Source organism: Bactrocera oleae, chromosome 2 (assembly GCF_042242935.1).
Source record: "Bactrocera oleae isolate idBacOlea1 chromosome 2, idBacOlea1, whole genome shotgun sequence".
In the NCBI taxonomy this organism is placed as follows: Eukaryota; Metazoa; Arthropoda; class Insecta; order Diptera; family Tephritidae; genus Bactrocera; species Bactrocera oleae.
Window position 1 is genome coordinate 48,745,402 of NC_091536.1, and position 25,491 is coordinate 48,770,892.

The following is a 25,491-nucleotide window of genomic DNA, read 5'->3' on the forward strand; positions in this document are numbered from 1 at the left end:
TTACCGCTACCCACTACAAGAATGTCAAACTACAACTAAAGGAATTTAGCGACGCTATTAGCACGACGCTATTTATAGCGTTATATAAATTTCAATTTTTAATTCATATATATCAATTACTATTATTATTATATATATATCGTTTTCTAAATAAAAAAATTGAACAATTCCTTTTGATAAAACTTACACATACCAAAAAGGTATATACCTATGTTACGGATTAGTTATTAGTAAAAAAAAAAATTTCCTATTTTATATCGTTTTATAAACAAAAAATAAAAAGTTTGATAAAACTAACTCCTGCAAAGAAATGTATTATATATATGCATATTCAAATTCAACATGAAACAAAAGCAAACTTAACTAACTAACTCTCCTGCTAATCCACCAATTACTGAGCAAGTAACCGTGACACCAGAATTAGAAGAATAGTTCGAAATGTATGCCTCACCGAGGGCATCAGGCCCACCAGACATATTGAACTTAACTGTACACATGAAATAATTAATAGCGAGTTTAGGCAAAATATTGGTGAACTAAACAAAGTTCCTGACGTAGTTCGCTGCCTTAGAGGGGAACCTAATCGAATATAGTTCTTCGAAGAATACAATAACTGGAACTGCTGATAATGTCTTGGAATGGAGTCGTCTAATACTCCATTAAACTGGAACAGTATTTCACGTTGTTTGACTCTACATTATACAGGCAAGCGCGATCTCGGCACACTTGAATACTAAATGCCTACTCTCGCACAAGGCAACAAAACGGTTGAACAGTTCTATCAAGTCGTGTATGAACACCTATCTCTTATTATGAACAAAATTTCTTGCATCCATGAATGTCGTAATAGGTACATACCGCGATAAGGCTTTAGATACTTTTATTAGAGGTCTTAAAGGTGACCCAACGCGGTGGGAATGAGAGAACCAGTAGACCTATCACAGGTTTTATATCTCTGTACAAAATTAGAAAGTCAAAACTTTAGGGCTCAGTATGTCAGACATAATAGTAGCATTTCTCCTGTAGTTCATACTCCGATATGCAAGCTCCATACATTCAGGCCCCTCATCCATCTTAACCAGCACCATAAACACACTAAAATTTTCATCTCAATAGTTCAGAAACTGAAAAAGTCCAATACCAAAATATCAAAAATGATAATTACGGACAGATATTTAATGAATATATAAACGAAACAAACTTAACAAACGAGACATTTCCTGACGGATCTGAAGTTTTTACAGACATACATTTTTTAGGTTAAGCAATTCATCGATACCATGTTTCGAGTGCTAAGCCACAAGCTGTGAATTGCTCAAATTCCTCATCGATACTGGCTCGAACAGAAATTACATATAACTGAAACTCGTTTAAAATCCCATCCCTAATAAAAATATATCCTACGAAAATTCAATAGCTGGTAATGTTAAGTTAACATACAATGGTAAATTCATTCAAACAAAACGATATCAACATTAAATTATTTTTATTACCATTATTTATGGAATTATAGGGAATAACAGTCTTAAGGACTATCCGCCTTATTCACACGAAAGAAAACTATATGCTCATCTGCAATAACTACAAAATCAAAACTAAGCAACAACCTGCAAATTTCTTAAATAATATTGGCATCAGCACAAAGCACATGGCTGAACAAGAAAACCTTCATATCGAAAGATTAATAAGACAATACGCGACTTTATTTGCTGAGCCAGACGAAAAGCTTACATTCACAACTATGTGCACTTTTACATTGGGACTCTTTTGAGTCTCAAACCAGTTTATTGTGGGCGAGGGGACGACGAGGCAAGACGAAGGGACCGTGCCACTTGTGTTCGGGTGGCACGCTTTGTGTTCTTGTTCGTAACAGCTCACTGCTACCCTTTTCAGCATTCCTTTTCACTTTCAAATCCTTTGAATGGTTGCAAGAGCCCTCGGTTTCAAATGAATTCGATCGCAAATTTGAATTCTGTTATCTATTTTTTGTATGTAATATGCAAATATGTATGCATAGAATAATAGAAATATTTTCAAAAATTGTAAATAAGGAGAAAATTAAGATATAGATTATGGAGTAAAGAAATTATGAATTTTTAATAATTAAAGATTAGGAAATTCCTATTATGAATTTGGCCTTGAAAATATTAGTAGCGGATATTCAATACATTCTTGTGGATTAGGGAATTCCCGTCTTTAGTATTTCTTTGAAACTATTTAGCGGGTAGGTACTTGTATTATGCATATTGTTCTACCATATTCATGGTAATTCATTCCAAGCAAAATGTGTGACCATCATCTCAACATACAAATGAAATACGCAGCACGCAGTGTTGCGCAGTCGAACTGCACAAATATTTACGAAAATTTTGTGAAAAGGAATGCAGAAAAACTAGACTCGAGTTGCTGGACTCTTTTTGACCGTGTGAATGAACAGAGCGACACCAAAAGAAAATTTGAAAAAAATGAGACTCGTTTGAGTCCCTGTGTAAAAGTGCACTATCGTAAAAGGCGAAATTAGAACTACTACCGAAAGGCTAATATATTCAGCATACTACCCATATCCCATTTCCCTAAAAGATGAAGTTGGAACACAAATACAGGAACTTCTTGATAATAACATAATTCGACCTTAACGGTCTCCTTACAATTCTCCGGTATGGATAGTACCGAAGAAAATTGACGCTTCAGGAAAGAAAAAATACCGTCTCGTTATTGATTATAGGAAACTCAATACCGTCACCATCCCTGATTGGTATGCCATACTCGACATCAGAAACGTACTTTCAGAGCTAGGAAAAAGTGAATGATTTTCTGTGATAGACCTTAAAAGCGGATTTCATCAAATACCTTTAAAATGGATGATAAAGAAAAAACGGCTTTTTCCATAAAACACGGAAAATAAGAATTCACCAGACTACCATTTGGTCTCATAAATGCACGTCAATCTTTCAACGTGCACTCGACGATACTTTACGTGAGCATATAGGGAAAATATGCTACGTATACATATCATCAATGCAAAGATACCGAATCCCATTTGCAAAATATTTAAATCATATATCGAACTTTGAAAAGCGCTAAAATGAAGATGCAAAGCGATAAATGTGAATTCTTGAAACCAGAAGTCGAATGCCTTGGTTTTATTGTATCTCAAAATGGTATACGAACCAACCCAAAAAAAGAAGAGAGAACAACACACTTAAACATCACCATACAAGACAACACAACACGTTTTTTGTTTTTCAACAATTACAAGAGTTTCTGCGCGCTACCGCATCAATTCGATACGACCCGCATTGCATTCGATTCCATCCTCAAGTAAAGATAATATCATTTATTATGTTATCTCTTTGATTTCGTTAATGTAAAATTCATTGTTAGTATATTGCGGAATAAACCAAAAGTATTGATTTACTTTTATTTTTTACATAAAAACATCAAACAACAAAAACTTCAGGTAGTACTCTTTACCAGCTGGAGGAGGAAGAACAAACAGAATTGAACATACTTACACTGTCTACAAAAATTCCCTTTAAGGAATATCAAGTGAGCGTATAATGTCCTATTGTTTTATTATAAGTACATATGTATGACTAAAATTGCAGTTATATATATTATAATATAATGTATATAATTGTGAATGGTCAACTAAGAACAGCTTCAAAATCTTCAGAAAGGATAGAAAAAGCTTTACGAGTGTTAAAGAACGAGGTGGAGGTGTCTTCATAGCTACGAGGAGCTCCATCCATGCAGAAAGTGTCACAATCCCGGTTGATAATCTTGAAAAAATGTATGTAAAAATTAAATGCAAAAACTCGGATATCATCATCGGCTGTATCTACCTTGCTCCAGGTGCATCAATTGTCGAGTTCCAATCACTTATTGATACACTGTTACATTTGAAAATAAAACACAAGGACGCCAACTTCCTCATCACTGATGATTTTAACCTTCCCAGCAGCAGACCTCCTACCGATTGTGAGAATCTTCTTTATGAAGGACCCTCATAAATAGAATGTCGACAGTTCAATTGTATTCGAATCAACAACAACCTGCTAGATCTCTGCTTCAGTAACCTGAACATCATTGTCGAACACACTCAGCCAATTGTCACAATGGATTTGTATCATCTGGCTCTTAGTATCACAGTTTAATTCCATCCCAACCTTAAACCATCTATATTACCTTTCTATAACTTCAAAAACACCGACTATGTCAACCTAAATGCCTTTTACTTGAACACCAATTGGTCGAAAGAATATTCATCTTTCGCACTGGACAATAAAATGAGTGCTTTTTATTGTATGATATAGTTCACGAAGGTTCCAGTATGTACACAAAAATCAAACCATGTTCTTTACTGGTTCTCTAATGAACTGAAACATAAAACACTACCCGAAAAAAAAGCGTACTCTGCCTACAAGAAACAGTACCTAACTCAATTATTTTAAATTCAGTGACCTGAGACGAGCATGTAAAGAGCTAAATTGATTATGTTACAGGAACTACGTAGATAAAGTTGAACAGCAAGTGCAATATGATGCAAATGCATTCTGGAAATTCATCACACACAAAAGGAAAAACTACAGTGATATCCCGTCCAGTATGCATGGGAAAAATAACACGGTGGACTCTGGCGTTGAGATCAGCAACTTGTTCGCATCCTTTTTTGAGAGCGTCTACATTAAAGATTCTCACCAGTACTCACTATTGGATATAAATGTACCTACGTCAAATCATATCATCAAGGAACTCGAGGTTAGTACTAACAACGTTCATAAAACACTGTTATCCCTAAACGCGAAGACAGGTGCTGGTCCTGATGGTCAGCCAAATATCTTCTTAAAAAACTATGCTACAAGCCTTAGTGTGCACATTACTCACATCTACAGCACCTCACTTAAGAAAAGAATATTCTCAACAGACTGTAAACTATCTTACGTCTTACGTTACAAGGACGGTCCAAGGTCAGACGTCGCCAACTACAGACCAATCTGTATTCAAACAGCTCTGGCCAAACTCTTTGAGAAGATGGTTCTCCCCCAGATCTCCAGTAGGCAACATGGCTTCAGCGGTGGAAGGTATACAACATCTAACCTGTTCATCTATGTTAACTACCTTCTGGAAGCTTTAAACAATGGACATGCAGTCCATACCATCTACACGGATTTCAGTAAAGCTTTTGATAGAGTAGACCATAATATTCTACTGGCTAAGTTAAGTAACTACGGTATACGAGGTAGAGCTTTTAGCTGGATCCATTCATATTGAACCGGACGGCAACTACAAGTTAAAGTCGATGGCCATCTATCCATAAAGTACGAGGTTTCATCCGGCGTACCCCAAGGGTCACACCTGGAACCTATTCTTTTCAATATTTTAACGACATCATACAATATTGACGATATACAATATACAAAACATGCGTAAACCAAATACTTATGCACCTAAGCAACTGTAAAAGATCGATGTATTGGTATCTGAAGTATGCAATAAAAAATAGAATACATATTTACACACATTCCGACACACACACATATAAATGTATACGATTAACCATGAAATTAGATTAACCAAATGTATACTGATTAGAAAGGCTAGTGAATTCATTTCCTATATGCACATTCTTCTCAAAATAAGGAAAACCGTTAACTTCCCCTGCATTGTACCTTCACAGGTGCATTTTTTATAGCAACTGCATACTAATGTGATTAAAATGTAAGGTGAATTTGTTTATATAATGTAAATCCTTTTGTTCCTTTTCCAAATCAATTTCATTCTCTTCAAAGTAATCCTTGTCCGCTAAAACACACTTTTGTTAACACTTTTTCAAGTACCAAAAACCGACGAAATAGTATTTTTCGCTACAGACTTCAGGACCTTCTTCTATTCAATTTTTATCTGCTCATTCTTCTCCGCATTGTCCTTTTGACTTTGGTGAATAGCCAGAAGTCGCACGGAGCCAAATCAGGCAAATACGCTGGTTGGGATAAGAGTCGAGTTTTTGACAAAAAAAAGTCGCGAAGAACTAGTGATAAAGGAACCAAGAGTTGTTCGCCCATAATTCCAGCCGTTTCAGACGATTAGCTTTGTTGAAAGTTGGCCCGGCGTAAGGAATTCATAGGGCACCACACTACGATAATCACCTCACCTCTCTTTTTTATTACAGTAGTATATGCATAACTGAATCTGAAAACTCAGCCGGCCAACGGTTTGCATCCGGAAAACTTTCTAGCCACGTTATTTAATATAAACAACCTTCATTCTGGTTACTTAGCAAGGAAAAAATATCTTTTATAAAGAATTTATCTTGATTTTGATACGTCAGTTTGTGTGGCAGCTATGTGTTATGGTGGTCTGATCTCAAAAATTTGTACGGAGATTGTAGCGTTGTCTTGGAAAAAAGTTGGAAAAAAAGAAAAGTTGTCCCAACAAGAACTTGATTTTTATCGGTCAGGGGTCCGATATCGGCTGTTCCAACAAATCAGTAGATTAATGGGGGAGAAAAGGACGTCTGCAAAATTTCATATCTTTAAAATTGTGGGACTGATTCATATATACAAGTACAGACAGGTAGACAGACAGAGAGACATGGCTAAGACGGCTCAATTCGTCACGCCAATCATTTATATATATACCTATATACTTTTTAGGGACTCCAAAGTTTCCTTCTGGGTATTATAGACTTCATGGCGGATGTAATAGGTAAGGTAAGCTGGGGCAGAACACAAACGCTCATTACTTTCAGGTAAATTCATTTAATAAAACAGTCTGCAATTTACACCGTACAATGAAGTAACACTTAGTCCCAGAAATTCACATCAAAGAAATTTTTGATTCGGGATTATGATGTGGAAGCTGGATGGGTTGGATTAAGTAACATCATTTCAATTTCGCTTTTAAATGCAACAGCAATATTTGGTACATCTGATTTTACAAAAACCCAAAGAGATCTGTGGCTCGCCGAAGATACTGCATATTAAAGGTTATGACAAGTGTAACCCTCACTGAAAAATTTAGGCAATATGAAAAATTGTTCAAATCTTTTAAGTACCTGAATGATTCTCACGAATCCTCTAAGCCTGCTCCTAAGCGTAAACGTCCTTCCGATGAAGTAACACTTAGTTCTTCTGTACAGAAAAGAACGTCTCTTCCCAATGACCTAATAAATCTCTCTTCTCCTTTCCCTCAAAGTGATAAGCCGTCAACTTCCAAAGAGCTCAATTCCCTAAAAGCTCTATCTAATAGTAATAAGTGTCTCACAATTCCAGAGGCCCCCCCTAATAACTTAGTAGCATCAGTTAATAATTTGATAGTTATTCCACGTAAAAAGTCTATATTTATTTCGAGACTTGCCAAAGATACCTTGGTGGAGGACATTAAATCTTACATTTCGTCACGTTTAAAAATCGATGATATCAATATCCGTAAATTTAACTTCAATTATGATAGAAGTATATCATCGTTTAAAATAGACGTATCTCTTGAAACATTCAAAAAGATCTTAGATAGTTCATTCTGGCCACCTGGGGCTTTTGTACGCGAATTTAAACCTAAACTTAGAAATCAAACTGAGGAAAACATTGTTAAATTACCAAAAACAACCACCGATATAAAAAACTGATTGGTAGAAATTCGTTAAGCATTTATTATCAAAATGTTAGAGGTCTTAATACAAAATTAACCGATTTGTATTTGAACAGTTCCTATTTTTATTTCCATATAATTGGATTTACAGAAACTTGGTTAAAACCTCACATTTTTGATAGTGAGATTTTAAACAGCGAATTTCAAATTTTTAGATGTGACCGACTGAACAGAATCGGTGGAGGTTTTCTATTTGCCGTGCATTCCTCTATCCCATCTGAAAATGTTCTTGTTTCAGGGACCGACTCATTTGAATTTAAATGTATTAGAGTCTACGTTAATAGTTGCTTTATTTATTTAACCCTATCTTATATACCACCTCATTCGGACTTATCTGTATACATGCAGCCTGCTTCTTTAATAAATAGTGCTACCTCGATGGCAAATAATGCAGATTCAATAATTGTATCAGGTGATTTCAATTTACCGTGTGCTTCGTGGAAACCTTTCGATGACTATATCGTGCCAATCAAACTTCGTGCTTCTGTACTCGGCTTAACTTTGCAAAAGCTAATTTTAAAAAGTTAAATACAGACTTTCTACAATAACATGGCCTAATTGTAATGGTGACATTGAATTGAGTGTCTCTCATATTTTTAACATTATTATGAAATTATTTGAAAAGTATGTTCCAATAGTAATTGTTAATAAAAGTAAAAGTATAAGTCCTTGGTTTTCGAAAGAGTTATATAAATTGAAAAACAGAAAAACTCGAGCCTTTAAACATTTTAATAAAACTGGTTCACTTGTAGACTATTCTAAATACTCTCTATTGCGTCGACAATATTTTGACCTAAAAAATGTTATAATAATTACTTAAATAAAATAAAAAAGAATATTGTAAGTAACCCAAAATCGTTTTATGATTTCGTCAACTCCAAACGCAGGATTTTCAAATTTCCGTCCGCGATGAAATACAAATCTATCATTTCAAGTGACAATGATATTATATCCAATATGTTTGCAGAATTTTTCAAGTCAAAGTACTGTAATAATTCTTCCCAAACTTTTTCTTATCAGCACGTGCTGTGTTCGAATACTTTAATTAACGCTCCAAATATTTCTGAAGAAGACGTCCTACTTAATTTAAATAAGTTAAAAGCATCTTTTAGTTATGGCGCAGACATGATGCCCTCATGCTTCCTAAAAAAATAGTGCCAAATTTATTTACTTGCCTTTGACAAGGATATTTAATTCCTCTCTTAAACACGGTATATTTCCTTCAATATGGAAACAGTCATTTATAATTCCTTTGCATAAAAGTGGATTTAGATCCAACATTGAAAACTATGGAGGTATCGCAAAACTATCAGTTATACCTAAACTTTTCGAAGCTATCACCACTGACCATATAACCTTTGCGATTCCTCCGTTAATTTCCTCATCTCAGCATAAATTTCGTAAAGGGAAATCGACTCTATCGTAACAAACTTTCTTGAATTTGTAAACTATGTGGGTTTTAGGGAACATAAGCATACGGATGTTATATACACAGACTTTAGCAAAGCTTTCGATAAAGTAGATTCTCATACATAAACTTGATCTGCTGGGCTTTCAGCCAAGATTCCTTCAATGGGTATCTTCCTATCTTTATAATAGAACACAACGAGTGATATTTGAGGATACACCTTCAGATACAATTAATGTTTCTTCAGGTGTTCCGCAAGGTAATCATCTTGGCCCAATTCTGTTCTTGTTGTTTATTAACGATATCTCTTCAGTAATAGAATTCTCAAAAATTTTATTATACGCTAGTAGTATAGAAATGCCGGTTCTAGATCACTTTGGTGCAAGCCTGCATGCACCATTTACGTACTTTTCCTTGCACCACTCTGGTGCAAAAGGAAAAATCGCAAAACTGTCGACCACAAAACTGCAAAACCGCAAAACTGTCGCAGCGCTCCCGTGTGTGCGTGTGTGTGTGTGTGCGAGCGTGAGAATTTTATATAAATATAAATTTTACACCATTTTAGTGCAAAGGGAAAAAATAATTTTGTATATTTTGTGGTTTTGTGCTTGTGGTGCTTAGACCAGTGTAAGGGATTTGGGGGGTCCCGGGGCGCATTGTAAGTGAACAGTGAGCGCTCCCGTTTTAACTTGCATCAGAATTTTATGAAATCACATAAATAACTTGCATGAGAATTTTATGAAACCACATAAATGTTAAGATTGGGCATTTTGTTGATATTTTTTAATCGCTACCGTTTAATCTATGAGTACGTTCGTGAGAATTTTATATAAATATTTTTTAATCGTTACCGTTTAATTTATGTATACGTTCGTGAGAATTTTATGAAACCACACAAATATGGAGATAAGGAAATTTTTTATATTTTTAAGTTAAGTCCAAGTTTGTTTATATGTACATACATTGGGAAATGTATGAAATCATACAATTTTTATACTCTCGCAACCTGTTGCTACAGAGTATAATAGTTTTGTTCACCTAACGGTTGTTTGTATCACCTAAAACTAATCGAGTTAGATATAGGGCTATGTATATATAAATGATCAGGATGAAGAGACGAGTTGAAATCCGGGTGACTGTCTGTCCGTCCGTCCGTCTGTCCGTCCGTCCGTCCGTGCAAGCTCTAACTTGAGTAAAAATTGAGATATCTTTATGAAACTTGGTAGACATGTTTCTTTGTACCGTGAGACGGTTGGTATTGCAGATGGGCGTAATCGGACCACTGCCACGCCCACAAAACGCCATTAATCAAAAACAAATAACTTGTCATAACTAAGCTCCGCAATAAGATACAAGACTGTTATTTGGTACACAGGATCACATTAGGGAGGGGCATCTGCAGTTAGAACTTTTTTTTAAAAAGTGGGCGTGGTCCTGCCTCTAATAGGTTTAATGTGCATATCTCCTAAACCGCTAATGCTATAATAACAAAATTCACTAGAAGCAAATGTTTTTAGCCTTTCTATCGACGGTGTGAAAATAGTTGAAATCGGGTGGCAGCTCCGCCCACTCCCCATATAACGGTACTGTTAAAAACTACTAAAAGCGCGATAAATCAAGCACTAAACACGCCAGAGACATTAAATTTTATCTCTGAGATGGTACAAATCGGCTTTATAGGAACCGCGTTCAAAATTAGTAAGTGGGCGTGTCACAGCCCACTTTTAGGTGAAAACCCATATCTTGAGATCCGCTCAAACCGATTTCAACCAAATTCGGTGCATAACGTTCTTTTCATGTTTCTATGTCATAGTGCGAAAATGGGCGAAATCGGACTACAACCACGCTTACTTCCTACGTAACACCATTTTCAATTCCATCTGATTCTTTCACTTTCCACTATGCAAATCAGGTAACAATGATTATATCGGGGTAAAACTTTGCGTGAATAATGCAATTAAAGTATGCCACCTTGATGCCAAAAATTGTCTAAATCGAACCAAAACTGTTCAAACCCCTAAGTACTAAATATGTGGACCCCAGTGCCTATAGTTGACCTTCTACCGAAAATATCAGTCAATCCACAAAGAAATCTCAAACGAGTATACCATTTGACTTTGCGAGAGTATAAAATGTTCGGTTACATACGAACTTAGCCCTTCCTTACTTGTTTGTTTGTATTTTTATTAATTTTCGAACATAATTTCTAAAAGCTCATAAATAAAAAATGCCTAGCACAGAATTTAATTTTGATGAAAATGTTTCTGAGGCTGTTACTACTATTGATTCTATAACTCCTGAAGGATATGGTATTTTGGCTCCTTTTTTAAATTCGGGATTCAGTGAAAAAGAGCGAAGGAATTCCATCAGAAAAAAATGGAGAAATAATAATAATGCTTGGAAATTTGATTTACAACGACTTTGCGAAGATTTTATACAACAAATACTTACCCAAGGGATGGAGTATGAGTTTCGATTTAAGACAAGCGGAACGCCGATGAAGTATGAAAAGGAGAGTACTTATGGAGAGTTCGAGGTTAACATTTTAGCATCCAAACGAGGTGAACATTGTTATACATATGCTACACAGTTTCTTGTAGCAGTAAACTTTGATGAATGTAAAATAATAAAATAAACAGAATTGTTTTAATTATTTTTTTAGATTTACATATCATTTGTTTTAACTATATTATATCAAATTTAAAACATTTGAACATTTATAAATAAAACATTTGTTATAACTAAATTCAATGAATGCATATAAACTTGTTTTCAAGAGCTTAGTACGAGCAAAACCGCCAACACCTTTATATTTATATACAATTCCTAAAAGTTGTTTAAGAAATTTATCTTCACGGACCCATTCAACATCACAGGTTATATTATGTTTTTTTTGCAGAAGTTGTAGTGCAATCCAAATCAATATCTTCCGATTTAATTTCATCATCAAACCACTGTTGAATTAAAAATTTTAATTTCTGAATATCTCCGTCATTTTTGAAATTAACTTCAAATGAGGGAACTTCTCCCACCTTTTCATTTAAAGTAATTTTTCCAACACTTAATAACCCTTTAGTGTCTATAATTCCATTTTCAGGAACAGCTGCTAGTGTTGGTTTACAAAGATCAATACACTTATTTACATTTTGTGTGTTAGCTTTTTGTTGAGCGGTTTTTTGTATAGAACCATCAGCTTGTATTATCTTTGAAGGTCGTTGTCTCTTACGCTTATTTGTCTTCACTTCAGTTGTACCTTGTAGGGGTTGAGCGGGTTCTGTTGTACCTTGTAGGAGTTGAGTGGGATCTTCTAAGTTTTGAAGCTGCGTATTAAATGTTGTTCCTTGTAGGGATTGAGCGGGTTCTTCTAATTTTTGAAGTTCCTCATCGAACCTTCTTAACATATTGTTGAATTCTTCTTGATCGAACACAACATTTGGTAACATTTGTTGATCACTATCAAAGTTTAAATAATTTTTAGAATCCATTGTTCCACGTTAATGTGTTTCCGTTAAATATGTTATTACAATTAGACTATTATAAAATAAAATTCATATTTATATCTTCTTGTTTCATTTTCTCACGATGATTACATACATCTAGGTTCCTTAAACATGATAGCATATAAATTATACAGTTTTTTCATTGCTTTATATCGGGAATAAAGCGAAATACAATTACATATATCTACTATTTCCTCGTATGAATTATCAGTGAAATGACAATATTTTTTGTGTAATCCATTGGGTGAATATATGAATGGTTCTGATAAACATGACCGCAATTCATTTATTATAGAATAAAAAAATATTTTATGTTCATTATCAATTAAATCGTTATATTTTCTTAAAAACTGTTCTAGGTATTTTGGAAAAGACATTTTTTCCTTTTTATTATACTGTTAGCTTGACACTAAATTAAAAAATTAACAAGTAGGGTACTAGTAGTGCGAAACTGGTGGTTTGCGGAAATATAATTTCCGCTGCACGGTATATCAATAAACCTCAAAATAGATAGCGATAAACACGTACTTATACTGTATAGATATATATATATATATACATTTAGAAAGATAAGGCTACTTGTCCCCATGCATATAAATTACACATTTTTCAGTGAAAATATACAGTTAATTGTTTGAAGCGGTTGTTGTTGAAACAATTTATTTTTTTAATATTTATTAAACGCTAAAACTTAAAATAAACGGTAATAAACTGTGTAATATATATATATATATATATAAATATATATTATTTATTCATTGTTACTCTATAATATCGTCTTATTGTAGTCATGAAGCAGGCTCTTAAAGACTTAAAATCAGTTTCAAAGGAAAAAACACAAAAACCAATATTGAAGGCGATTGATGTACCAATTAATAAAAAATTAAGAGTTTTAAAAGCCATACGAGTGAAGACAAAGTTTGGTGATAAACTGATGATTTAACTAGATGAATGTGTTCTTTTTCTTCCAGAATCTTACAACTCCTTAAAAGATTCAACTATTGAAACATTGAATAATAATACATTTTACATCGAATTGATTAAACGTGGAGAAAAATTTACTTCACCATTGTTTGAATTTCATTCATCATAAGGTTTTTTAAATTTTCGAATTATCTCCCAAATAAAAAAATAAAAATCAAAATGTATCCGTGTAGTTTCTGTGAAAAGACATATGTTCGGAAGAGGAGTTTGAATAAGCATATTTCAATGAAACATCAGGATTCTAAAACAATTATTTCACAAAAAATTTATCCGTGTAGTTTCTGTGAAAAAACATATGTTCGGAAGAGGAGTTTGAACAAGCATATTACAATGAAACATCAAGATTCTAAAACAATAATTTTTTGCGAACAATGTAAAGTGCAAGTGAAAAAAAATGAATGGACAGCACACGTGAGAACAAACATACATAAAAAAAATTGTATATATAGTGTAAATAATAATGTGAAATGTATTAATTCTATGTTTAATAATCGTATTGAAACATATGTTTTGGAAAACGACGAGCCCAAGGATTTAATTATTGAACATTTTTTTGAAAAACAACTAAATGAATTAACTGAACTTTTACAGAAATCTATAGAAAAGCATGAAAGCATCAAATTTAACTTTGAATTATTTTGCAAATATATTCAAATAAAAGAAAATATTGAAGAATTTGCTATATTGTCACACCAAACATTAATGACTGAAGTATTTATGGAGAACAGCAATGTTGGAGATATAATTAAAGAAAAGTTTACTAAATTGATTGAAAAAATGAACACATTTCAAGAGCGAGATAGTGGTTGAAGTCTTAGTGAAATTATTCATCTAGAAGTAAACGTAAATAAATATCAACCAATTAGAGGCTCATTATATATACCACTACCGAAAATAATTGCAGTTAAAGAAGCATGTATTAATATTGTTAACAATGATGTATATTGTTTTAAGTGGGCCATAATTTCATCTCTTTACCAATCCTCAATAAATAGCCAAAGGTGTTCTTCATATAACATTGAAAATATTGAAAATTCCATTATAATTTTAAATAATGGAAAAGTAGTCAATTTTGAAAATTTAAATTTCCCATTACAACTAAAAGATATTGAAATATTTGAATCGAATAATCCAAATATTAGTGTAAATGTGTTTGGTATAGAAGACAATTTGGTAGTAGGGCCTTTTTATTTAACCAAAGAAGAAAAACCTCATCACGTTAATCTTATTTCTTTATACAGTGATGATTTCAATGAAAGCCATTATGTTTGGATAAAAAATTTAAATAAATTACTTAGTTTGCAAGTTACAAGACATGAGAAAAAATTATATGTTTGTAATACATGTCTAATACATTTTTATAAGGAAGAAGAATTATTTACCCATAAAATGCATTGTAGAAAAATTGTAACACGTATGCCTAAATTTGAAAAAAGAATATTAAAATTTGAAAATTTCAAAAAACAATTAGATGTACCATTCACTATATATTCAGATTTCGAATGTATTCTAAAGCCAATAGATATACAAAATTCTACTAAGACACAATATGTTCAAGAACATATTCCTTATGCCTATTGTTATTTTATAAAGTGTTCATATAATAACCAACTGAACCGTTTTAAAATATATAGCGGTGTTGATGCCCCAAAACATTTTATTAAAAGTATTTTTGATGATGTTTTAGATATTCACCACCTATATTTGTGTAAAACAGTTAAAATGCATCCACTGAATGCCGACCAACTTAGACGTCAAAAAGAGGATACAGTTTGTCATATTTGTGGAATGGAACTTAATAAATGTAATTTGGAATATCAGACAACAAATTTTATTCCAATATTTTTTCATAATTTATCGAAATATGATTGTCATTTATTTGTAAAAGAGTTGTCATCTGTTAAGGGGGATATAAATATAATTCCCTTAAACAAAGAATTGTATATTTCGATAACAAAGAAAATATATATTAATGAAAAAGATACCATTGAACTTCGGTTTTTAGACTCATTTCGATTCATGCCTTCTAGCTTAGACAGTTTAGCAAAGAATTTAAATAATAATGATTTAGAAATAACAAAGGTTTTTTTTCAATTACCTGTTCGTTCGCATTTCTTTAATAAATTAACAAATGAGTCATGTAGTATCGATGAGTATCAGCATGCACAAAATGTTTGGACAACATTTAATTGTTCCAATTTATTAGATTATTTATTATTATATTTAAAAGTAGATGTGCTACTCCTCAGTGACATTTTTGAAAATTTTAGAAAGTTATGTAAAGGAATTTATCGACTAGACCCATGTCAATATTATACATCTCCAGGTTTATCTTGGGATGCAATGCTTAAAATAACTAGAATAGAATTAGAATTGTTGTCTGATGAAAACATGCATAATTTTATTTTGTCAGGGATTAGGGGTGGTATTGTTCAATGTTGTAAACGACATTCAATTGCTACCATAAATATTTAAGTGATTACGATGTGACTAGGCTTTCACATTATTTAATTTATTTAGATGTTAATAATTTATATGGGTATGCTATGTCACAATATATCCCTCACAATAATTTTGAATGGGTTGAAAACGTAGAGGAGTTTAACGTTTTGAGTATACCGGAAGATTCTTTAGTTGGTTACATATTAGAAGTAGATTTAAATTATCCCATAACCATTCACAATATTCATAATGACTTACCATTTTGTTTTGAAAATAAAAAAGTTGGTTCAATGAAACATACAAAGTTGATTGGTGATTTAGCATCCAAAATCAAATATATTATTCAACATGGGCTTATATTAAGGAAAATTCATAGAATTCTAAAATTTAATCAATCGGATTGGCTAAAAAAATATATTGATTTAAATAATTATCATAGAACATTAGCAGCTAACAAGTTTGAAGAAAATTTCTTTAAATTATTAAATAATGCGGTGTATGGAAAAACTATGGAGAATGTAGATAAAAGAGTAAATGTTAAATTAGTACAAGATTGGGAAAATACTAATATTGGAAGAAGAGGTAGAAAAAAAATAGGTGCTAGAGCCTTAATAGCAAAACCTAATTTCCACAGTCTAAGCAAATTTTCTGATAATTTAATAGCAATTCAAATGAAGCAAGTGTCAGTTCTGTACAATAAACCGATATATATTGGTTTTACCGTTTTAGAACTTTCAAAATTTAAAATGTATAGTTTCCATTATGATTATATCAAAGAGAAATATAAAAATAATATTACTTTGAATTATATGGATACTGATTCATTCATATATGATATTCAAACTGACGACTTTTATAATGATAATGATATTCGTGTTAGCATTCCAAAATTTTTCGATACTTCTTCATATCCAATAGAAAATATTTTTAATTTTCCTCGGTTGAATAAAAAGGTTCTAGGTATGATGAAGGATGAATGTAATGGAAAGTTAATAAAAGAATTTGTTGGTTTAAGAGCAAAAAAGTATTCATTTAGAATTGATAATGATATAAATGAAACTAAGAAAATTAAGGGAATAAAAAAATGTGTAACTTCTACATTGAGTTTAAGTGATTTTAGAAAATGTCTGTTGGAAAATAAATTGTATAATGCATCAATGTATACATTTATATCTAAATTACATACGGTTTATACACAAAATATTTATAAAGTAGCTCTAAGCAATATAGATGATAAGCGAATTGTACGGGAAAATCATGTTGATACTTATGCTTATGGTCATTTTGAAACATTATAGTAGTACTTTATTATTGTAATATAAAAAAAGGAAAAATATTAAAAAATTGTACTTTAAATTATTTAGTTTTTATTAAATAAAATTTTTAAACATAATTGCACGCATATGACTGTGTTGTATTTTTGTTTCTGTTCATAATTGTAATATATTGGTGGCTTCAGGTAATTAATCAGTTCTACCGGTAGTTGTAAATTTTCAAAACTATCAAAATATTCTTTATAATTTTTGTTTTTATAGTATGCTACCCAATGAGTACCAGGACCATCAGCATCATCTAAATTAAGAATTCCACATTCTTGTGATTTCGGCTTATTCGGTAAAGAATTTCGCATAAAAATTCCCCTGAAATGTTTCAGATGTTTACAATATTTCATTAAATCAACATCTGTTAATGGTCTTTTGGGTAGCTTTTTTATTAGTTTTTTGGATAGGGGCGTAAAAATAAACCATATCCCTTTTTATATGGCTTAAGGAATAAACCTTTACCCATAGCGATAGATTCCATATATCTATTATGGCGGGTAGCCTCAGCCAATTGCTCCTTTCCATTCTTGATATCATTTAAAACTTTTGCTATAGCTGATCCACCAGATGCTATACCACCAAGTGCACCTAACGTCGTTAAAACAGGAAGTAGTGGTAAAATTCCACCAATTTTTGGGACTGGAATTATTCTCGGTATGTTAATTTGTTTATTTTTAAAGCTGGACTTTATAGAATCTTGTGAAATTTTATAAGCTTCATTAAATGACTGCGGCTTCTTTTTGTTAAGCATATTGATTCCTTTTTTAACTGCTACCAAAAAACATTTGTTAGATGACACTTTTTTGTTTTTCATCTTTTTACGTTTTTTACATTTAGATGTATTTCTTTTTTTATTTTTCATACCCATTCCAAATTTGAGTTTTGCTTTCATTGCATTTGTAACGAACCAAGCGTTTGCTCGTTCTTTTAAATCACTATTATTAGATGTAACACGCTGCCAGGCTTTCTCAGATAGAACTTTATCAGTTTGGTGTCTGTTATTTATGTCTTTTGCTTGGGAATATGCAATATCATGTTCCCTGCACGCTGCATCTAAAGGATTTTTACCCTTATCTCCTCTTTCTAACCGTTGTCTGAGCTTTGTTCCAGGTCCACAAAATTGATATCCGGGTAAATGAAGTTCAATAGGTAAAGAAATAATCAAATTATTTACAAAACCCTGACCAATCTTTTTATGTATTAGACCCATCAAGTGATTTTTTTCTTAACAATATGGTTGAGTGTGGATGAGTTTCAATTAAATGATATCTTTATTATAAAAGTGATGGTTTATATTGCTATAAATCTAGTAAACAACATGAAAGTAGTTAAACAACGTCTCCAACTTAAGGTTAATAATGCCGGCAATTATATAAATGTTAAAAATGTTACTAGACATAGTCCACTTTTACCAAATTCCATACGAGCTCTAATTGTGGGTCCATCAAATTGTGGAAAAACTAATGTTATGCTCAGTTTAATTGAAAGCCCAAACGGTCTTAATTTCCGAAATATATACCAGCCGAAATATATTTATCTAAAAAGGCTTATTGATCCGATAAAAGGAATAAATCTTTATACATTTAGTGAAAACGTTGATGTTATCAAGCCCACTGAAGCCAAACCGGACTCAATTTTTATATTCGATGATGTAATATGTGGAAAACAAAGTACAATACGAGATTATTTTTGTATGGGTCGTCATAAAAACATTGATTCTTTTTATTTATGTCAAACATATACAAAAATTCCTAAACACTTAATTCGTGATAATGCAAACATGATTATTGTATTCAAGCAAGATGAAATGAATCTTAAGCATATCTATAATGATCATGTTATTGGAGATATGTTATACAAAACATTTTTAAAAATATGTACTGAATCTTGGAAAAATAAATACGGCTTTGTTGTTATAAGTAAAGATGATTCCATAAACATTGGTCGATATCGTAAGGGTTTTGATAATTTCATACAATTATAAAACATCCATACAAGCATATAGCAGACCAGATTCTTATCAGATATACAACTGATAGGTAGCAGATTTTCAAACACTCGTTAAAGATCATGGCAAATAAACAGATGACTGTTTTAGCAAATATTGCTAAGACCAGAGAAGTATTAAAAGAAAAAAATAAAATAATGAAATTGGGAGAATTGGATAGAATAAACTTGTTGGAGGATACATTTAAACCCATTTCAAAACCATTAAATGCATTAGTTTATAATTTTAAAAACTCTAATAAATATAATGTTACTAATTTTAATGATAATGATGAAATTTGGGAGGCGGACAGTGTAAAAGAAAGTGAAGACGTGAAAGTTGATTCATTACCAACCGTTAATAATTATATGAATGTTGATGATCTTGATTTAGAATATTCTCCAGGTAGTTCTCGGAAACAAAATGTTAAGAAGCGAAATCCTGTTAATATCATTAATGAACAATGCTTTGATAAAAAACAAAAATTAGATAAAGTTGCTAGCGTTAAACAAAAAATAAATTTTATGAATGACCCCGAAAGGCCACCATCGTATATTCCAAGTAAACCTCATAATGATGAATTACTAAAAGCAGCTACTCATAGCAATGTAATGAAAATTAAAACAAATATTGATAATAAAACTGAAAGGCGAAAAGCTATTGATGCCATTAATGAACAATGTTTTGACAAAAAACACAAATTAGATAAGGTTGTTAGCGTTAAACGAAAAATAAATTTTATGAATGACCCAGAAAGACCAGCATCGCATATTCCAAGTAAACCAAACGATGATGAATTACTAAAAAAGGCTGTAGAAAACCTAAGACAAGTTGAAAAGTATAATGATAATACTACACCAACTGAAAATGATATTTTAAGATGAATTGAAAAAGACCCTGATCTATGGGAAAGACATAAATTTGTAAAACGCCAGTCTGAAAAACAACTAAATGAAGATTTTAAACGGGTTAAGCTTACTCACACCCATTCACTATTACAAAACATAAAATTGCTTAAAGATCTTAAAATGCTTGAAACATTGTATGGCCCGAATAGGGATTCAAATGGTCGATGGCGATTTGGGCACAAACCATTAAAAATTACGTCTAAAGATGCTATACAGATCGGAAAGGAAAATGACACCAGGTCTGTTTGAGTTAATGTTTCATAAAAACCCCCAAAATTATAAAAAGTATGATTTGAAGAGTTATCGGGAGATTTTATTAGAAACAAGTGCTCACAAACGTAATTATAACCCAAATAGTCAAATAAAGGGAACAAAATCATTTAAATATCTTTATATTATCAGGAAATTATTCAATTATAATCCACACTCGTCCATAAGTGGTAGAGGTTTATTGAAATCATTCGATAACCGTAAAAATATTTATCAATATTGGGATAACCCTAATGAGTTGGTGGATAGATTGAGATTGCTTATATCTTCAACAAGTGCCGGACATAACAACCATCAAAACGAAATTATATCAATTATTGAAGAGTTGCGAGAAGCAAATATTATTAAATAATATGAGTATAAATAAATTTGGTCATTCCTCACTTGGCAATAGTAGGTCAAAAGTGAATTTAGACCGAAACAAAAATCTTAATTTGAACAAGAAGAGAATAATTAACCTAGCTGCTCCTATAGAAGATAATGATGCCATTTCGAAAGTATTTTTTTTAGAAACGTTAAATAAGATGAAAAAAAATTTGAACATCAAATCAATGAAATAAATGTAATCCTGAATAATAGTATTAAAAATGATGTATCAATTCTTGAGGATCTAATAGACCAACGAATAAAAGGTGCATGTGGGGAAGAATTACATAATATAAATAACTATTTAACAACTATTGAGGACTATTTGTTGCGTTTCGTTGTGGCGAAACAACATCCTACTGACAAAGACGTTCAAGTGCTTAAAATAAAATTCCCTACTATAAAAGGACTAACAAAATGAATAACAAAAGAGCTATTGTAGAAGAATTACATAAACAAGCTAGAAAAAAATTTAAACGAAGACGTGTTATTATTAAAGCAATCGATGATTTGTGGCAAGCTGACTTGGTGGTAATGACGCAGTATTCAAATAGTAATAATCAGTATAAATATCTTTTAACTGTAATCGATACATTTTCTAAAAAAGCTTGGGCCGAAGCAGTTAAAGATACTGTAACAAGTGCAATGGCTAATATTTTCAACTCAAGTAACCGAATCCCGAAAAACCTACAAACAGATGATGGAAAGGAATTTTATAATACTAATTTTAAAAGATTATTACAAACAAAAAATATCAATCATTATTTAACATTTTCTTCATTAAAAGCATCTATAATAGAGCGATTCAATAGAACATTAAAAGGAATGATGTGGAAAGAGTTTAGTTTTCGGGGAACTTATAAATGGATTGATATCTATAAAAATTTAGTCAATGATTATAATAATACTATTCACAGGACCATCAGAATGACTCCAAATGATGTAAATTCCTCGAATGAACAACATTTATTGAACACCGTATACAACAATTTAAAAGTTTTTCATAGACCAAAATTTAATATAAATGATGAGGTTAGAATAAGTAAATATAAACATGTATTTGAAAAGGGGTATACACCAAATTGGACAACAGAAGTTTTTAAAATAAAATCAATTAGAAACACAAATCCTACAATATATATACTTGAAGACTATCAAGGTAATACTATTAAGGGAGGATTCTATGAATATGAATTAATGAAAACTAAACTCCCTCATGTATATTTAGTTGAAAAACTTTTGAGACGTCGAAACTATAGAGTTTATGTTAAATGGTTAGGGTTCTCTTCTGAACACAATTCCTGGGTGAATGTTAATGATATAAATTAAGAAAGAAAAAAATAAATATATGTATATGTAATATAAATAAAAAAGTGTTTTAAAATTTATTTCAGTCAGGTATTTAATGATAACCTAACAACATGTCGATTACATTAACAATAAATGGTAATTCATCTATACTGGTTGCAAATTATTTCCCCCCCATAGAACTCAAACAAGATTATGTTTGTGGGTTAATTAGTTTTGATTCGTATCATACAATTCCAAATGTAGACGAAGAAAACAATTTGTTTCACATTGGTTCGAGTGTTATTGAGATACCTGTTGGAACATATGAGCTGGATGATATAGTTGAGAAAATTACCAACACATATGAACCTTTGAATCAAGAGTTTATTAATATAAAAGCTAATCCTAATACATTTAGAACCGAAATTATGAGCTATCTCGAAGAAGTGAATTTTAATAAAAATACTCAATTGGTCCATTACTAGGTTTCAGTAAAAGAATATTGGAGCCAGGGATTGTTCATTACTCTGACAATCCAATCGATATATCAAAAATAAATACAATATCCGTTGAATGCAATATCATCAATGGATCATATATAAACGAAACATCTATGGATACAATACATCAGTTTTCTCTTAGAGTTAGCCCAGGTTATAAAATTACAAAAATACCTATTAATGTTATATATTTACCAGTTAATACTCGTCAAATAAGTACTCTAGTTCTTAAAGTTGTTGATCAAACGGGTAACCTAGTTAATTTTCGTGGAGAAGCCATATAGATAAGACTACATTTAAAACCTATCTAACGAAAAATAATGATACTTTTTAATGAAATTCATACAACATAAAATTGATTTAACCCCATCAAATAAGGAGTTTCTAATAAGTCTGGGATTTAATTTAAAAAAATGAGTGCTATAATAAATGTTTTGTATAACCCCATTTTTTATAATAGTATAATAAAAAGGGATTATCATAGCTACATACCATACTTACAATCGTTTCAAAACAATGATGAAATTCGGATTCTTATACAAAATCAAGACCTATATGTGCTACCAAATGAAAGTATTATATACATTGAGGGGTTCATATCAAATACCGAGTCAATAGTTTCAAAAACTGTGCAGCTGCTAAATAATTGTATGTCCTATTTATTCGAGGAGATACGATATGAAATAAATGGAATAGAAATTGATTGCACTAGAAAGTTGGGTGTTGCAACAGAAATGAAAAATTATGTATCACTTAACGAATTTGAGAGTAAAAATCTAAAAAATGCAGGGTGGTGTCCGTTTGAAAATATTAACCTAAAGACTGGACATTTCAATTTTTGTATTCCGTTGAAAAACCTGCTTGGATTTGCTGAAGATTTTGATAAAATTATTGTTATTTTGTAAACATAAATTAGTTTTAATACGAGCAATAGAAGATGATTGTGTTATGAAGACAACCACACCAAATGAAAAGCTTTCGTTAAAACTTTTAAACATTACATGGAAAGTGCCACATATTCAACTTTCAGTCTCGTATCGGTTAACTATGTTGAGAACAATTAATAGTAAGCAACCACTAAATATTTCGTTTAGAAGTTGGGATGTCTATCACAACCGCTCTCTAGAAAAAAGCATGAATATCTTATGGAATGTTAAAATGGTTGGCGAAAATGAAAGACCTCGCTATATTCTTTTAGGATTTCAAAATGAAAAGAAATTTAAACATTGTGACTTATTAGATGTTAAAGTTCACCTTAACTCCACTACATATCAATGATAATCTAAATATTAAATTTGATCGAAATCGTTATGCTCTATTATATGACATGTATTTGAAATTTCAACAAAGTTATTATGGACGCACTCCACAACCACTTTTATCACCTGATCAATTTATTGAAATTGCCCCAATAATTGTTTTAGATGTAACACATCAAAATGAATCTATAAAAAGCGGACCCATCGATATTCGGATTGAGCTAAAATTTAATAAGACCGTCCCTGATAACACCACTGCTTATTGTATACTTATCCATGATAAAATGTATGAATATATTCCATTAACAAATGTTGTTAAAAAAATTATTTAAAAATTAGAAAACATTTTATGAAACCACATAAATGTTAAGATTGATCATTTTGTTGTTATTTTTTAATCGCTAACGTTTAATTTATGTGAACGTTCGTGAGAATTTTATATTTATATTTTTTAACGAACGTATAAAAAGCCTTCCATTAAAAATATATTTCATTATTAATTTTCAAAATGTTTGCGATAGTAGATGTACAAGGTTTAAAAGCATACAATAATAGATTTATTGTAAAGGAAATAGCTGTGGTCTTCAACAATGAAGAATTCCATTGTTTCCACATCGAAGCTCCGTTTGAATTTTCTGACCTGAGTAAGGATAACCAACGGCAAGCTAATTGGTTAATATTACACCACCATAATTTATTATGGGCCTATGGAAGTGATAAGTTTAAAGTTGTAAGAAATTATTTGATATCAGCGTTGAAAAACTTAAAAGTGTTTGTAAAGGGAGAAGAAAAGAAATTGTGGATAGCAGAGTTCCTTCAAAAGCCGGTGTTTAACATTGAAGAGGAGAATACACAATGTAATGTAATGATTCTTTCTAGATTATACAATTTACATCCAGATACTGTGCGTTGTCAGTATCATTTTAGGGGAAGCCCGTGAAAGTTTTTACTATAGATGAAGCTATAGAGGCATTTCGTAGAGGGATTATTGAAAAGGAATCTGATATTGGAGGAATTATTGAGGCAAAACAAGCATTTTATCGACATTTCAAATTGGAATATGATAATTTTGATATACCGATTCGTTGTACTTATGATAGTAGATATGTTGAGAAAATGTTGAGCATCAAGTGCTTTGAATATCGTGAAATTGAAACTGAACGAATTCTAAGTAATGGTGACATTGAAACGGTCTTAATCCAGGATAAAACATATAAAAGACCAAATGTAGAAATAATTGATGTTAAAAACTATAGACAAACATATAATATGGTCATTGTATAACGTGTGTTCGACGTATATAGAAAAAATTATGAAATTGACTAATTTAATAAAAATTCTACTTCTGCACCTGTTGTTAACAATTCAATTGATAGATAAAAGTCGTCCTGAGCTGAACCCTACAACAACAACAACAACCCAGAGCCCTTGGGGATATTTTAGACCAACTTACTCTGATCAAATTACAAAGACAAATAATACAAATAGAAGTGTATACACCATACTCGATGCTATTGACGCTTTTAAAAATGATTTAGTTAAAAAGGAAACGAGAATTGGAGGTATTATTGAAAGTGGGGGTTTTCTATCGTCATTTCAATTTAG

The 25,491-nt window shown here is 31.5% G+C and overlaps 2 protein-coding genes across 7 annotated transcripts in view; both read right to left on the reverse strand.

The window, feature by feature from the left end:
* Positions 1-25,491, reverse strand: part of LOC106623905 (uncharacterized) — an 81,949-nt gene that overhangs the window by 16,589 nt on the left and 39,869 nt on the right. The window lies entirely within an intron of this gene.
* On the reverse strand, positions 11,858-12,584 carry LOC138858941 (uncharacterized). Its single transcript, XM_070113002.1, has one exon. The coding sequence runs from the start codon at positions 12,541-12,543 to the stop codon at positions 11,941-11,943; it is 603 nt and encodes a 200-aa protein (XP_069969103.1). The 5' UTR covers positions 12,544-12,584; the 3' UTR covers positions 11,858-11,940.

What these genes read in the sequence shown, in the direction of transcription:
- LOC138858941 (XM_070113002.1), bottom strand. Translation starts at nt 12,543, where the DNA reads ATGGATTCTAAAAATTATTTAAACTTTGATAGTGATCAACAAATGTTA.